Here is a 16,435-nt window from a genome sequence, read left to right on the forward strand (position 1 = left end):
TCGTCTGTCAGTTTTCTGTATACCATGTGTTTGTATGTATGAAAAGATGCATTATCACAGAAGGGAATGTGAGAAGAGAAGAGAAAATGCCTGCAGTGCTTCACTGCTGTCAGTTTTTATCTGCATGGGGAAAACACTAGTTTACCTGTGCAGAAAGTGTGTGTGGTGGTGGGGGGGGGGGCATGCAAAGTTTTGCAGGGGAGTCCAGTGATTTCTAGTTATTCCCCTGTGTGGGATACGCAATCAACCTACAACAAAAACACAGGCAGCTGAGGGGGCGAGTATTTTCCCGAACAGAAGATTCCTGGTCCCTGATGAACACTGTCTGCCTTATGGGGAGAGACAGAGGCAGGAGAGCAGGACTGTGGCCTACTGAAGACCCTGACTCCCCGCTGTAGGCCCATATACTATGGAGGATAGACACATATGGCATCTGAGGGAAGTACTGGGGGCAAGTACAGGGGGCTATGAAGGGCAGTACAGGGTGCTATTGGGGGCAAGTACTGGGGGCTATGGAGGGCAGTACAGGTGGCTATTGGGGGCAAGTACTGAGGGCTATGGAGGGCAGTACTGGGGGCATCTGAGGGCAGTACTGAGGGCTATGGAGGGCAGTACAGGGGGCTATAGAGGGCAGTACTGGAGGCTATGGAGGGCAGTACAGGGGGCTATGGAGGGCAGTACTGGAGGCTATGGAGGGCAGTACTGGAGGCTATGGAGGGCAGTACAGGGGGCTATGGAGGGCAGTACTGGGGGCTATGGAGGGCAGTACAGGGGGCTATGGAGGGCAGTACTGGGGGCAGAACAGGGGGCTATAGAGGGCAGTATAGGAGGCTATGGAGGGCAGTACAGGGGGCATCTGAGGGCAGTACAGGGGGCTATTGGGGGCAAGTACTAGGGGCTATGGAGGGCAGTACAGGTAGCATCTGAGGGCAGTACAGGGCGCTAGGGAGGGAATCTGATGCGGCATCCGAGGGCATTACAGTGAGCAAAGCACACACAATTACTGTCACCTGCTATCGATTGGGACTTGACGCAACAGTGGGCGACAGATGTGGGCTGATCGCTGTACAGATACGTCGCTAACCTATGAGCTAGTGTTGCATTCTGTTACTAGGGGGGAGGAGTGATGATGGTGTGGCACAAATTGGAGGGGTGAATAAAGGAACAATGAGCTCCGCGTCTGGTTGAGATGATTCGACGCTCTGGATCTCTCAGCAACACTTTGTGGATGTTGTACACACAGTAGATTCCCGACAGACCCACCTGACCACCCCTCAGCCCAGAGCAGTCCAGCGTCTGTACATTGCAGAAGGCTGTGTTCCCACTAGAGCGCAGAACAGTCATTTCTTGTCTGTTCCGTTCTCATTGCAAGTCGGAGAGTGAACCTGTGTTATACATAAAAGTCGCTCACACTTATCCCTCTGCAGCGGATCTGCGGGATCCATGGCTGTAAGCAGGCCGCACGTCTGTACACATGCACTGCTGCTCCATGCTCTGTACACACGCTGCTGCTCCATGTTCTGTACACAGGCTGCTGCTCCATGCTCTGTTCACACGCTGCTGCTCCATGCTCTGTTCACATGCTGCTGCTCCGTGCACACGCTGCTGCTCCATGCTCTGTACACACGCTGCTGCTCCATGCTCTGTACACCCCCTGCTGCTCCATGCTCTGTACACACGCTGCTGCTCCATGCTCTGTACACGCTGCTGCTCCATGCTCTATACACCCTGCTGCTCCATGCTATGTACACATGCTGCTGCTCCATGCTCTGTACACACACTGCTGCTCCATGCTCGGTACACACGCTGTTGCTCCATGCTCTGTACACACGCTGCTGCTCCATGCTCTGTACACACGCTGCTGCTCCATGCTCTGTACACACACTGCTGCTCCATGCTCTGTACACATGCACTGCTGCTCCATGCTCTGTACACACGCTGCTGCTCCATGCTCTGTACACACGCTGCTGCTCCATGTTCTGTACACAGGCTGCTGCTCCATGCTCTGTTCACATGCTGCTGCTCCGTGCACACGCTGCTGCTCCATGCTCTGTACACACGCTGCTGCTCCATGCTCTGTACACCCCCTGCTGCTCCATGCTCTGTACACACGCTGCTGCTCCATGCTCTGTACACGCTGCTGCTTCATGCTCTGTACACCCTGCTGCTCCACGCTCTGTGCACATACTGCTGCTCCACGCTCTGTGCACACCCTGCTGCTCCATGCTCTGTACACACCCTGCTGCTCCATGCTCTGTACACACACTGCTGCTCCATGCTCTGTATACACACTGCTGCTCCATGCTCTGTACACATGCACTGCTGCTCCATGCTCTGTACACATGCTGCTGCTCCATGCTCTGTACACACACTGCTGCTCCATGCTCTGTACACATGCACTGCTGCTCCATGCTCTGTACACACGCTGCTGCTCCATGCTCTGTACACATGCTGCTGCTCCATGTTCTGTACACAGGCTGCTTCTCCATGCTCTGTTCACACGCTGCTGCTCCATGCTCTGTTCACATGCTGCTGCTCCATGCTCTGTACACATGCTGCTGCTCCATGTTCTGTACACAGGCTGCTTCTCCATGCTCTGTTCACACGCTGCTGCTCCATGCTCTGTTCACATGCTGCTGCTCCGTGCACACGCTGCTGCTCCATGCTCTGTACACACGCTGCTGCTCCATGCTCTGTACACCCCCTGCTGCTCCATGCTCTGTACACACGCTGCTGCTCCATGCTCTGTACACACACTGCTGCTCCATGCTCTGTACACGCTGCTGCTCCACGCTCTGTACACACACTGCTGCTCCATGCTCTATACACACCCTGCTGCTCCATGCTCTGTACACACCCTGCTGCTCCATGCTCTGTACACACACTGCTGCTCCATGCTCTGTATACACACTGCTGCTCCATGCTCTGTACACATGCACTGCTGCTCCATGCTCTGTACACATGCTGCTGCTCCATGCTCTGTACACATGCTGCTGCTCCATGCTCTGTGAACACGCTGCTGCTCCATGCTCTGTACACACGTTGCTGCTCCATGCTCTGTACACCCCCTGCTGCTCCATGCTCTGTACACACCCTGCTGCTCCATGCTCTGTACACATGCTGCTGCTCCATGCTCTGTGCCCACGCTGTTGCTTCATGCTCTGTACACGCTGGTGCTCCATGCTCTGTACACACGCTGCTGCTCCATGGTCTATACACACCCTGCTGCTCCATGCTCTGTACACACACTGCTGCTCCATGCTCTGTACACATGCACTGCTGCTCCATGCTCTGTACACACGCTGCTGCTCCATGCTCTATACACAACCTGCTGCTCCATGCTCTGTACACACACTGCTGCTCCATGCTCTGTACACACGCTGCTGCTCCATGCTCTCTACACATGCTGCTGCGACCATGCTCTGTACACTTACACTGCTGCTCCATGCTCTGTACACACGCTGCTGCTCCATGCTCTGTACACATGCTGCTGCTCCATGCTCTGTACACACACTGCTGCTCCATGCTCTCTACACACGCTGCTGCTCCATGCTCTATACACAACCTGCTGCTCCATGCTCTGTACACACACTGCTGCTCCATGCTCTGTACACACGCTGCTGCTCCATGCTCTCTACACATGCTGCTGCGCCATGCTGCTCCATGCTCTGTACACTTACACTGCTGCTCCATGCTCTGTACACACGCTGCTGCTCCATGCTCTGTACACATGCTGCTGCTCCATGCTCTGTACACATGCTGCTGCTCCATGCTCTGTACACACACTGCTGCTCCATGCTCTCTACACACGCTGCTGCTCCATGCTCTCTACACACGCTGCTGCGCCATGCTCTGTGCACACGCTGCTGCTCCATGCTCTGTACACACGTTGCTGCTCCATGCTCTGTACACCCCCTGCTGCTCCATGCTCTGTACACACGCTGCTGCTCCGTGCTCTGTACACACGCTGCTGCTCCATGCTCTGTGCACACGCTGCTGCTCCATGCTCTGTGCACACGCTGCTGCTCCATGCTCTGTACACCCCCTGCTGCTCCATGCTCTGTACACATGCTGCCGCTCCATGCTCTGTACACACACTGCTGCTCCATGCTCTGTACACATGCTGCCGCTCCATGCTCTGTACACACCCTGCTGCTCCATGCTCTGTACACATGCTGCTGCTCCATGCTCTGTGCACACGCTGTTGCTTCATGCTCTGTACACACGCTGCTGCTCCATGCTCTGTACACAGGCTGCTGCTCCATGCTCTGTACACACGCTGCTGCTCCATGCTCTGTACACACGCTGCTGCTCCATGTTCTGTACACAGGCTGCTGCTCCATGCTCTGTATATGCTGCTGCTCCATGCTCTGTACACACGCTGCTGCTCCATGCTCTGTACACACGCTGCTGCTCCATGCTCTGTACACACGCTGCTGCTCCATGCTCTGTACACACGCTGCTGCTCCATGCTCTGTACACACGCTGCTGCTCCATGCTCTGTACACACGCTGCTGCTCCATGCTCTGTACACACGCTGCTGCTCCATGTTCTGTACACAGGCTGCTGCTCCATGCTCTGTTCACACGCTGCTGCTCCATGCTCTGTTCACATGCTGCTGCTCCGTGCACACGCTGCTGCTCCATGCTCTGTACACACGCTGCTGCTCCATGCTCTGTACACACGCTGCTGCTCCATGCTCTGTACACACGCTGCTGCTCCATGCTCTGTACACACGCTGCTGCTCCATGCTCTACACACGCTGCTGCTCCATGCTCTGTACACACGCTGCTGCTCCATGTTCTGTACACAGGCTGCTGCTCCATGCTCTGTTCACATGCTGCTGCTCCATGCTCTGTTCACATGCTGCTGCTCCGTGCACATGCTGCTGCTCCATGCTCTGTACACACGCTGCTGCTCCATGCTCTGTACACCCCCTGCTGCTCCATGCTCTGTACACACGCTGCTGCTCCATGCTCTGTACACGCTGCTGCTTCATGCTCTGTACACCCTGCTGCTCCATGCTATGTACACATGCTGCTGTTCCATGTTCTGTTCACACGCTGCTGCTCCATGCTCTGTTCACATGCTGCTGCACCATGCTATGTGCACACGCTGCTGCTCCATGCTCTGTACACACCCTGCTGCTCCATGCTCTGTACACACGCTGCTGCTCCATACTCTGTACACACACTGCTGCTCCATGCTCTGTACACATGCACTGCTGCTCCATGCTCTGTACACACGCTGCTGCTCCATGCTCTGTACACACGCTGCTGCTCCATGTTCTGTACACACGCTGCTGCTCCATGCTCTGTACACACGCTGCTGCTCCATGCTCTGTACACACGCTGCTGCTCCATGCTATGTACACACGCTGCTGCTCCATGCTCTGTACACACGCTGCTGCTCCATGCTCTGTACACACGCTGCTGCTCCATGCTCTATACACACCCTGCTGCTCCATGCTCTGTACACCCACTACTGCTCCATGCTCTGTACACATGCACTGCTGCTCCATGCTCTGTACACACGCTGCTGCTCCATGCTCTGTACACACGCTGCTGCTCCATTCTCTGTACACACGCTGCTGCTCCATGCTCTGTACACACACTGCTGCTCCATGCTCTGTACACATGCACTGCTGCTCCATGCTTTGTACACACGCTGCTGCTCCATGCTCTGTTCACACGCTGCTGCTCCATGCTCTGTATACACACTGCTGCTCCATGCTCTGTACACATGCACTGCTGCTCCATGCTCTGTGCACACGCTGCTGCTCCATGCTCTGTGCACACGCTACTGCTCCATGCTCTGTGCACACGCTGCTGCTCCATGCTCTGTACACCCCCTGCTGCTCCATGCTCTGTACACACCCTGCTGCTCCGTGCTCTGTACACACGCTGCTGCTCCATGCTCTGTACACACACTGCTGCTTCATGCTCTGTACACACACTGCTGCTCCATGCTCTGTACACACACTGCTGCTCCATGCTCTGTACACACGCTGCTGCTTCATGCTCTGTACACACACTGCTGCTCCATGCTCTGTACCCACACTGCTGCTCCATGCTCTGTACACACGCTGCTGCTTCATGCTCTGCACACGTGCTGCTGCTCCATGCTTTGTACACAGACTGCTGCTTCGTGCTCTGTATACACGCTGCTGCTCCATGCTCTCTACACACACTGCTGCTCCATCCAAAGTCATCAGTAGCAAGGAAAGAGAGGGGGCGGTGCTGTGAGCTGCAGGATATCTGCAGATATTCTGGTGTCTCAACCTGTGCCCGTTCCCAGACACTGCACCGGCCCTGGTCTGAGGGGGGATTCTTGGCGGCTGTAATCCCCCCCCCCCCCCCCCCCCTGCGTTTGCTTATGCTATGTTCTGATATCACCCTGGAGAGGTTTTCAGACTTATTCCAACTTAAACATATTATTAAAGGATACCAGAGCCGAAGAGGGGGGGGGGGGGGGGGGCAGGCATGTATGGGGAGCTGTCCTGATGGCCGTATACTGTGCTTATTTGTGACTTACAAACATACATGCCTGCTTCCCCTCTTTCTCCTAATGTTTTCATCAGTCCAGGTTTGTTGGATGAGTTTTGTTCTCCAAACTTTGCAGCAGATGGCAGCGTACAGACTGATCGTGCCATATGAAAACTCCAGCACGCGTAGATCCATTCTACACATCAGGGAGGAAACATCACAACCAGGGACACTGGAGCATGTCCTCACATCAATGACTGGTCACAGCAAGGACATGCATTCCCACAAATTGTCTGTGCACTGCTCTGTTCTAATATAACCCAGGTGGAGAATGCAAACTGGGGTCAAACTGGGCATTTGCCTAGGGCCTCACGCTCTGCAGGGGCCCCACAAATCATTGACTGTAGCGTCAGAAGTTTGCTGTCAGTGCAGTATGAGCATGGACGGGCCCCGGGGTCTCTTGTTGCCCCTGCAGAGATTTCTCACCTCATAGTAGAAACTTTTTGAAAATCCCTTCTGGATCTGCTGGATCTTGTCTTCTGTTGTCCAAACTTTATGTTGGGTACGCACAGTGAAATTTCCCGTCAGATCGAGGCGAAGAGATACCGTAACTTCCGACAATTCCGATCTGCTCACAACCGATAACAGGATTGTGCAGTAGCGATCTGAGAATATCCAATTATCGAACGGAACATGTCAGGAACTATCAGCTCTCCGATCTGACAGGAGTAAAGGTGGCCGTACATCAGGCGACTTGGAGGCCGATCCACCATCCGATTTGGTTATTATAATCAGATAAAAATTGATACCGCCAAATGCCTGCCCGATCGACAATGCGACCAATGCCGAAATTGGTGGCATATATTGGTCGGACATGCTGCAAGATGTTGGGCTGTCGTGGTCGGTGCGCGGCGGTAACTGCGAGCATTATCGGGCTGAACGCAACAAAACCTGTGACGCTGTGTCCCCAGTGTATAAATACACATGCATGCTGCGTGCATGCGTGCGCTTATATATTACCTGTCCTGTGTCGCGGCGCCTGTCCGTCTTCCGCCTCCTATTAGCCGCATACATGCTGCCAGCGCGTGACATCACAAGCGCCCCACTGGCAGCGTGTATGCGGCTATGGAAGAGGCGGAGTCATAAGACAGACGTTGCGAAACAGGACAGGTAATGTATAAATGCACACATGCCCACATATACAATTATATACTAGGGGAGGGCAGCGGCGGACTTGGCCGATTCCCGAGAGATCGGAAATCGGCCTGCAGTGTATGGGTAGCCAATAGATCTCTCTCCGATTCGGTCAGAGAGAGATCTGTCTCTTGGTTGAATCTGCCCATTGTTGCCAGATGTCTGGGCACCTTTAGGGCTGGTACACACGGATGCTTGGCAGCGTTTACCGACAAGTGTTCAGGATTCTTCGGCTAAACGCTCCCATTCAGATGAATGGAGTGTTTAGCATTGCACGGTTACCGACGATTACTGTAGATTGCGCAAAAGCGGCGTTCCGATTTACCGCATCGTTTCAGCCAGCCCTAGAAGCCGCATGCAGCGTCCAAGGTGGCCTATCCGTCGCGGCTTCATGTCCCCTCGCGGGGAAGAAAACCGCCGATCGCGTCAGGAAGCAGATAATCACCGTACCGCCACCCCCGAACGAGACGTCGCGGCTTCCGGCCGCCCGTAACCTTCTGTGTACACCGCAATCACAGTCACCTGTTACATTTCATTCCTCTTCCACAGCTCCCCAGCCCCCTCCACCTCTACTGCCCCGGGGTAATCAGCAAATAACCTGATCACCATTGTTGACATATCAGCTGTTTGCCTTGGAGGAGGCCTGGCAGACCTGAGCAATGCCTCTGGCCTTCCTGGGCATTGTTGGCTCAGATAATCAGATAATTAAAATTTGCCCCAGGAAAGGGGGAGGTACACAAAGACAATATAAACAATGCAACAAATTAGCAATACTAAGCAATGGTGGAGGGCAGTGCATACAATGAAGACATCAACTGCAGATTTTTACAAAGTGGTGGATAGAGTAGGGTGGGAGTCTGAATCAATACACCTGGGTGCACCGGGAGGTGTGGGGGGGGGGGGGGGCTTGGGGCCGAGGTGGTCATTATCATCTGCCTCAGCCAAGTTTCATCTACCAGGAGTACAAGGCTACACACCATACAATTTTCTGTAAAGGGGCCCATACACCTACCGATATACAGCCGATTCGATCACAGTGATCGAATCGACTGTGAAATCGCCACGCACACCGCTGACAGAACGATCGATTTCTGTCCGAAATTGATCATTCCCGTCGATCCGTCTGTGCGGAAGATTTTCCTCGATCGCCGGCGGGTCGGGAGTGCATCGATAGTGGCGTTCGAATGCCCGACGACCGACGCAATACAGCGGGTATACATTACCTGTTCCGCCGGCGCGACTCCCCTGGTCCTGGCTGTCTTCTTTCCGCGCTGGGTTCCGGACCGTTCCTGCAGCTACACAGAACTTCCAAGCGCCCTCTACTGTTTAAACTTCCCCTGGACAGGAAGTTCAGTAGCTGCAGGAACGGACCAGAGACCAGCGCGGAAAGAAGACAGCCGGGACCGGGGGAGTCGCGCCGGCGGAACAGGTAATGTATGCAGGGGAGGGGGTTAGCGGCAGCTCCACAGATTGTGATCGGTTTCAGGCTGAAATCGATTCACAATCTGTTTTTTAGTATAGGTGGCCATACGATCCCTCTCTGATCAGATTCGATCAGAGAGGGATCTATCTGTTGGTCGAATCGGATGGCAAATCGACCAGTGTATGGCCACCTTAAAATTTTCTGTTAGATTTACCTGCCAGATAGATAATTTCCAACATGTTGGAAATTATCTATCTAACCATCTATCTGCTGTGCAATTAGGCATTGCTCTACTCAGCAGGAGATAACCAGAAGACAATGCACCCGAGATAATGACCAGTCTCTACCAGTACAGAAAATAATATAATTACAGAAAATCTTACAGAAAATGTAACAGTAAAATCTAACAGAAAATTGTATGGTGTGTACTAGGCATAAAGCTTCATCTACACGGTACAATTTTCCATCAGATCGCATCTATTAGACGGATCTATTCGAGAATTTCCAACCGGTCCAATCGGATTACGTTAGATTTTGGTTTGATAAGTACCCAAAATCTATCGCAAAATTGATCTGAAACAATTTGGACGTCTACACAGGATGCAAATAAATATATCTAATAAATCTGTCTAGCTAATGGAAAATTGTACCGTGTAGATGAGGCTTTACACACAATGCAATTTCCCACCGACAGACGGTAATCAGGCTATTATTTCCGACATGTCTGATCGGCTCCCGTCCATCGGACAGGAAATTGCATGGTGGGTACCCTGCAGCATTGAGCCTTGTACACTTGCTGGATAGAAGCCGCTTGAAATGTCTGACGAACAGCAGATTGTGCCGTTTTGAAATGACAATCGTAAAAAAAATTTAGCTCAATGACGAGCGACTGATATCGGGTAATCTGACTGGCAGATCAACGCAGACAACTATTGGGCAGATATCGTGCAGTCAGCAGGTGTGTACAAGTCATACAAACGACATCAGGGGCGTCGCTAGCCCCAAAGATCAGAGGCACGTGCCCCGGATGTATTCTGGGGTGCCCCGGATGTCCCCCAGGCAGAGTCAGCTGTGGTGCTGCAATGGTGGGCATGCTGGGAGCTGTGGTTCTTCTGTGGGGGCATGCTGGGAGCTGTGGTGCATTCATTGGAGGTATGCTGGGTGCTGTGGTGCCTTTATGAGGCATGCACAGAGCTGCGGTTCTTCTATGGGGGCATGCTGGGAGTTGTAGTGCCTGAATGGAATGTCGATGGGAGCATGGGAAGGGGTCCATTAGAAGGTCAGGGAATTGTAAGGAGGAACTGCCTGGTGGCAGCACTGAAGCCAGGTAACTGCCTAGTTATGTTTAAAGGACAACTGAAGAGAGAGGTATATGGAGGCTGCCATGTTTATTTCCTTTTAAGCAATACCAGTTGCCTGGCAGCCCTGCTGATCCTCTGCCTCTAATACTATTAGCCATAGCCCCTGAACAAGCATGCAGCAGATCAGGTGTTTCAGACTTTAAAGTCACATCTGACAAGACTAGCTGCATGCTTGTTTCTGGTGTTATTCAGATACTACTGCAGAGAAATAGACCAGCAGGGCTGCCAGGCAACTGGTATTGATTAAAAGGAAATAAATATGGCAGCCTCCGTATACCTCTTACTTCAGTTCCCCTTTAAGTGACACCGCCTATATATATGATATGCTGCTTTTTTTTTTCTTTTCTTTTTTTTTTTTTATGAACGGAGAGAGGGGGCTTCATTCAACATTTTCTTGGGCAGGCCTACTTAGACCACTGTTAAGTTCATGTAAATTTAGCTCCACCCATGACCACACTCACCTCTGGTGCGTGGTCACACCCATTTATCGTCTGAAGTGCCCAAAAGTGCCCCGGATTACTTCGGATCCTAGCCACGCCCCTGAACGACCTTGTTCCTAAGCATGCGCACATGCTGCTCCGGTGTGTTTGGACAGTTAGGTCGGACGATTCCAATTCGCTGGCGATTCTAAAGCACGGCCTAAATCACTTTAGCTAGCCTTAGCCCTTAGCAGCTTGTCGGGGTTTTTTGCCAGGAATTGTTTGAGAGACGTCACTCATTCCCGGGAGATGACTTTTATGTAGCGCATGCGTTGCGCCGGCAATTATCAGGTATTCATGCGGGGGGGGGGGGGGTTACATGTACACTAGGGGGAACAGCTGCTGTTGGCATCACAAGACGAGATTGAATCTGCCTGCGGTTGATGGCGGCCAACAGATCTCTCTCCGATCAGATTCAATCAGAGAGAGATCTGTCTATTTGTCAATCGGCCACTAAACTTGGCAGATGTATGGGCACCTTTAAGGTGGCCATATATCTAACTGATAGGCACGTTCCTTCGCATTCATCGCTCGTCCCGATATCACACGCCATTACCACCGCTCACCTGATCGAGCACGTCAGCCCGACATCTTGCAGCATGTCTGATCGATACGTGCGGCCAATTCTGGGCCGAAATTGGTTGCATCGTCAATCGGGCATGCTCTTGGCGGCACCGATCTTAATCCGATTTGATATCCTAATAATCGTTTCAGATGACCGATCAGCCGCCAAGTCGCTTGGTGTATGGCCACCTTTACTGTCCTGACAACAGGTGCTCATACATCTAGCGATTTTGCTATACGATAGACCATTTGATTCAATCATTTTTTCGAATAGATAGAAATCTTTATTGTCATTATAACAACCGAAATTGTACAACGAAATTCTAAAGTGCCATTTTCCAGCAAAAGCAAAACATAACATTCCATTCCTACATACATTGAATCGAGAGAGAATCGAGTGTGTTCCAGTATCCTCAATCGATGAAAAGGGGCTGATATGTCCAATTGACCAGCTTAGTCGATCGATCAGGATGCAAGATATCGGTCGATCACACAGTAATCCGCTTCTTTTCACGTAATTCGATCGACTTTGAATCGATTTTTGCATTGAGGGCATGGAGGCACAACATTGGTCAGATCGATTAGCGAAGGCGCATTGCATGGGATATCGCTTGTAGTGTGTGGGCCAGTAGTTGATCGACTTTCGTTCAACCATACTGAAGTCTATTCCTAAATAAAGTTGATTGCTTTGTCGACTGAAACAGAATCACTAGATGTATGGCTACCTGCAGCTGTAACGGCTACATCCAATGAGGAGAGGCTGCAGCTGTGAGCAGCTCAGGAGGAGGTGGGCTTATCTGGCTGGTCACACATTACATATGAAAAGAGGGGGCAGACTGGCAGGGCAAGGAATCACCACCTCCTTTGTAGTGGTCACAGAGTAGAGATCACATCTACAGCTTGTAGACATCATCTCTGCTTCTTCTCCAGGAGGCTTGGTTTCCAAGTTTTGTTTCCTGCAAATCAGCCATGGATTCTTCTGATCTGAGGAGCGAGCTGAAGTGCTCCATCTGCCTGGAGGTCTACAAGGATCCCACCACTTTAGGATGCGGCCACAACTTCTGCCAGATCTGTATCAAACGGATGCTGGATAGGCAAGAAAGCCAGGGCTATTATAGCTGCCCTCAGTGCCGATCCACATTCAGATCCCGTCCCATGCTTCAGAAGAACGTAACGCTGGCCAACATTGCAGAGAGCTTCCAGGCTAAGCTTTCGTCTTCGAACTCTGGTCTTCAGAAGGCAAGAGTCCTCTGTACCTATTGTCTCCATGCTACAGTAAATGCTGTGAAGTCCTGTCTGCATTGCGAGGTTTCCTTGTGTGAGGATCACCTGAAGCTCCACAGTAAGTGGACCGAACATACCTTAATAGAGCCATGTGCTTCACTGGGGACCAGAAAATGTCCTGTCCACAAGAAGCTTCTGGAGTATTACTGCACTGTGGATGCCGCCTGTATCTGCGCATCATGCAAACATAGTTCCCACCATCGAGGACATCAGGTGCAGACGCTCCACGAGGCCTCCGGGGGAAAAAAGGACAGGCTAAAAAATACTCACACACAGCTGATCGCCAATCGACAGGAGATGGAGAGAGACATCAACCAACTGCTGGAAACTGAAGAAAAAATAAACAACACAGTAGCTAATCTATCAGCGCGGACCACTTCCCTGTACCAAGGCATCAAAGACCAGATTACTGCCTATCAGCTTCGGACATCTCGAGATATTGATGAGATCTGGGGACAGAGCTTACAGAACGTGGCATATCGGATAGAACAGTTAGAAGGAAGGAAAGTTGAGCTGTCCGGTGAGATTTCTCACCTCGAGGAGCTGTTTCACACAACGGACTCTCTAACAGTCCTACAAGAAGAACAATCTGATAGAAAGGACATTTTGGAGACCAGAATGGAGGGCCTCCGTAGCGGCATAAATGTTAAGATGCCGGATGAAGCTATGTTCTTTTTGAAGCTGCGAAAATTCTTCTCTGACGTTTTACATGATCTTCCAAGTTTGTTTGAGTTTCCTCGGATGGCCGATGTAGGGCTCGACACGGCCACGGCGTCCGCGAACGTATCAGTGTCCTGTGATGTCACCACTGCACATGGAATACAAGCTGAACCTTCTGCTTCTGGCACGGGCGACCAATTTGAGTCTCACCAGGTGTTGAGTGGAGTGGGTCTCTGTGGCGGGCGCCAGTACTGGGAGGTGGAGTTGAGTGGTACCAGTAATTGGCGCGTTGGAATGACATACAGGAGTATTGACAGACGCGGGCCCGGCAGCGTGTTTGGGAATACAGAGAAGTCATGGTGCTTATGTCAGTGTAACCGGAAGTATTTCTTCAGGCACAACGGCGGTAATACAGACCTAAACCTTGAACCAAACCTCACGATCCTTAAGCTGGGGATCTACCTGGACTTTGACGCTGGGCAACTTTCCTTTTATAGCTTGGAGCCCGAGCTTAAGAGTCTGCACACCTTCCAAGCCTGCTTCACTGAGCCGCTCTACGCTGCTCTCCGTGTCGGCAACGGCGTCTGCATGAAAATGATCCAGTAATTACAGGAGCGTTTTCACACACACGGACACACGCTACATGGATCTCAGTCGGAAACACTGCTACAGTGTGTGTGTGTGTGTGTGTGTGTGTACAGTGTGTACAGTGTGTACAGTGTGTACAGTGTGTGTGTGTGTGTGTGTGTGTGTGTGTGTGTGTGTGTGTGTGTGTGTGTGTGTGTGTGTGTGTGTGTGTGTGTGAATACAGTGTGTGTGTATGTGTACAGTGTGTGTGTGTGTACAGTGTGTGTGTGTGTATAGTGTGTGTGTACACTGTGTGTGTGTATATGTGTACTGTGTGTATAGTGTGTGTGTGTGTGTATAGTGTGTGTATGTGTACTGTGTGTGTGTGTGTGTGTATAATGTGTGTGTGTGTAGTGTGTGTACAGTATGTGTGTATGTTCAGTGTGTGTGTACAGTGTGTGTGTACAGTGGGTATGTTCATTGTGTGTGTGTATGTGTGCAGTGTCTACGGTATACAGTATGTATGTGTACTGTGTGTGTACTGTGTGTGTGTGTGTGTGTATGTGTACAGTGTGTATGTTCAGTGTGTGGATACAGTGTGTGTGTGCAGTGTGTGTGTACAGTGTCCATATGGAAAGTGTGCAGTGGCTTAGGGGTGACTGCACTTGGGCCCCTGGACCAGAGGGCCCCCAGGGGCTCTCCTTCATCCATCTAATTACGAATCAGCTGATTTTGGTGTGCGGCTCTGAGAGCCAAGCGCCAAAACTGGGTGCCCCATAGCAGCAATGCTATGCTGTGCGGGGCGCTTAGCGGTAATTCGGGGCTCTGGCGTCTGCCAGACCCCAAATTACATCTCCCTCCCAGGGACGGATCTAGGGGTAGGGGCAGGTGGGTCTCTTGCCCCAGGTGTAGTTTGTTGAATTCTTAAAAAGGCAGCAAAATTTGGATGGGGAATGGCAGTTTAGGCGCCAAAACCTGACCTTTAGGTGCCCAAACCTGACCTTGCTCCAGGCGCAACTTGGTCTAGATCCGTCCCTGTTGGGGCCCCATGTACAACTTGCACTAGGGTCCCAAGCTCCTTAGTTGTGTCACTTAGTGTGTGTGTGTGTGCACAGTGTGTGTGTGTGTGTACAATGTGTGTGTGTACCTAACCCTGCTCTCACACAGAACCCCCCCAACACCTAACCCTTCTCTCCCCACTCCCGGCACAAAATATCTAACCCTACTCTCACACAGAACCCTCCCCGACACCTAACCCTTTCCCCCCACCTTTGGCACAAACTATCCAACTGTACTCTCACATAGAACCCTCCCCCCGACACCTAACCACAAACACCCCCCCTTACCCACACACACTAACTATCTAATGCCTAACCCTCTATCACCCCCCCCACACACACACACACACACACTAGCTAGCTACCTAACGCCTAACCCTTAATCCACCCAACCACCAACACACTACCTACCTAATCCGTAAACCCATGCACACTATTTGCCTAAACCTTTGAGTGCCCAATATATATATTTTTATGGGGTGCCTAAATTTCTGCTCCAGGGCCCAAATACCGATATTTTACATTGGCGCCTATGGCAATTAGTTCACTTGCTGCATGCGCCCTAATTTACTGATTCCTGGCCATACACCTATAGATGGCCACCAGATCATCAGATTGAATGTGATCTGATAGTGATCTATTGACTGACCACACACTGTACACAGATTTTGAATCATTTTCAGCATAACTGGGTGGCAGGACTTCAGAGAACACTAATATTGTGAGACTCCGCCCTCACTGTCAGCTGATATCACATATCGGAGTTCTACAATCTCATGTTATTATAAAGCCATTCGCTCTCGGCTCTGAATTTCCAGAACTGACTGTCGCTGAGCTTGTTCCTCATCACAAGTCTGTGTATCCTCTGTGTGGGGTACATACTGCCCAGAAAGCTCCCGCCTAGCTGCAGGAGAGAGTAGCTACACAGAGCAGGAGCCATTGTTACTTATTTTCTACATTGCATTGACTAATCCATTGGGCTGTGAATGCCAGCTCCTTCTAACATTCGCCTCTGGTTGTGTCACAATGTTTTACCCCGATGCAGAGTTACAAAGTGTCATACAGAGTTAAAGAAATGTCCTGAACTGTTTTTCTTATTATTACATTATATACTGTTATACATTATTACATGTTTGTTATTACATGTTGCAGTGTAATATAAATGGTTGTAAGGTGTTTAAAGCGCATTAAATCACATTAAAAACAACCAAAAAACATTGTTTATGTATCCACATGCAACTATCGGTATAAAGCACACTAGACTAACAAGCAGCCAGTGGGAAGGGAACTTGTTTGTAAGCGGGGGCGGGACCTCTTTGTAAGCAGGGGATGGACTGTGACGTTAAGGTGCCCAGACATC

The 16,435-nt window shown here is 51.3% G+C and overlaps 1 protein-coding gene across 1 annotated transcript; it reads left to right on the top strand.

Annotated features, from left to right (window-relative positions):
- Nucleotides 1-12,475: 12,475 nt before the first annotated feature.
- LOC137541059 (E3 ubiquitin/ISG15 ligase TRIM25-like) lies at nt 12,476-14,056 on the top strand. The gene has a single exon (XM_068262202.1). It carries the CDS (start codon nt 12,476-12,478, stop codon nt 14,054-14,056), a length of 1,581 nt encoding a protein of 526 aa, XP_068118303.1.
- Nucleotides 14,057-16,435: the final 2,379 nt, after the last annotated feature.

Source organism: Hyperolius riggenbachi, chromosome 12 (genome assembly GCF_040937935.1).
Source record: "Hyperolius riggenbachi isolate aHypRig1 chromosome 12, aHypRig1.pri, whole genome shotgun sequence".
Lineage (NCBI taxonomy): Eukaryota > Metazoa > Chordata > Amphibia > Anura > Hyperoliidae > Hyperolius > Hyperolius riggenbachi.

What these genes read in the sequence shown, in the direction of transcription:
- LOC137541059 (XM_068262202.1), top strand. Translation starts at nt 12,476, where the DNA reads ATGGATTCTTCTGATCTGAGGAGCGAGCTGAAGTGCTCCATCTGCCTG.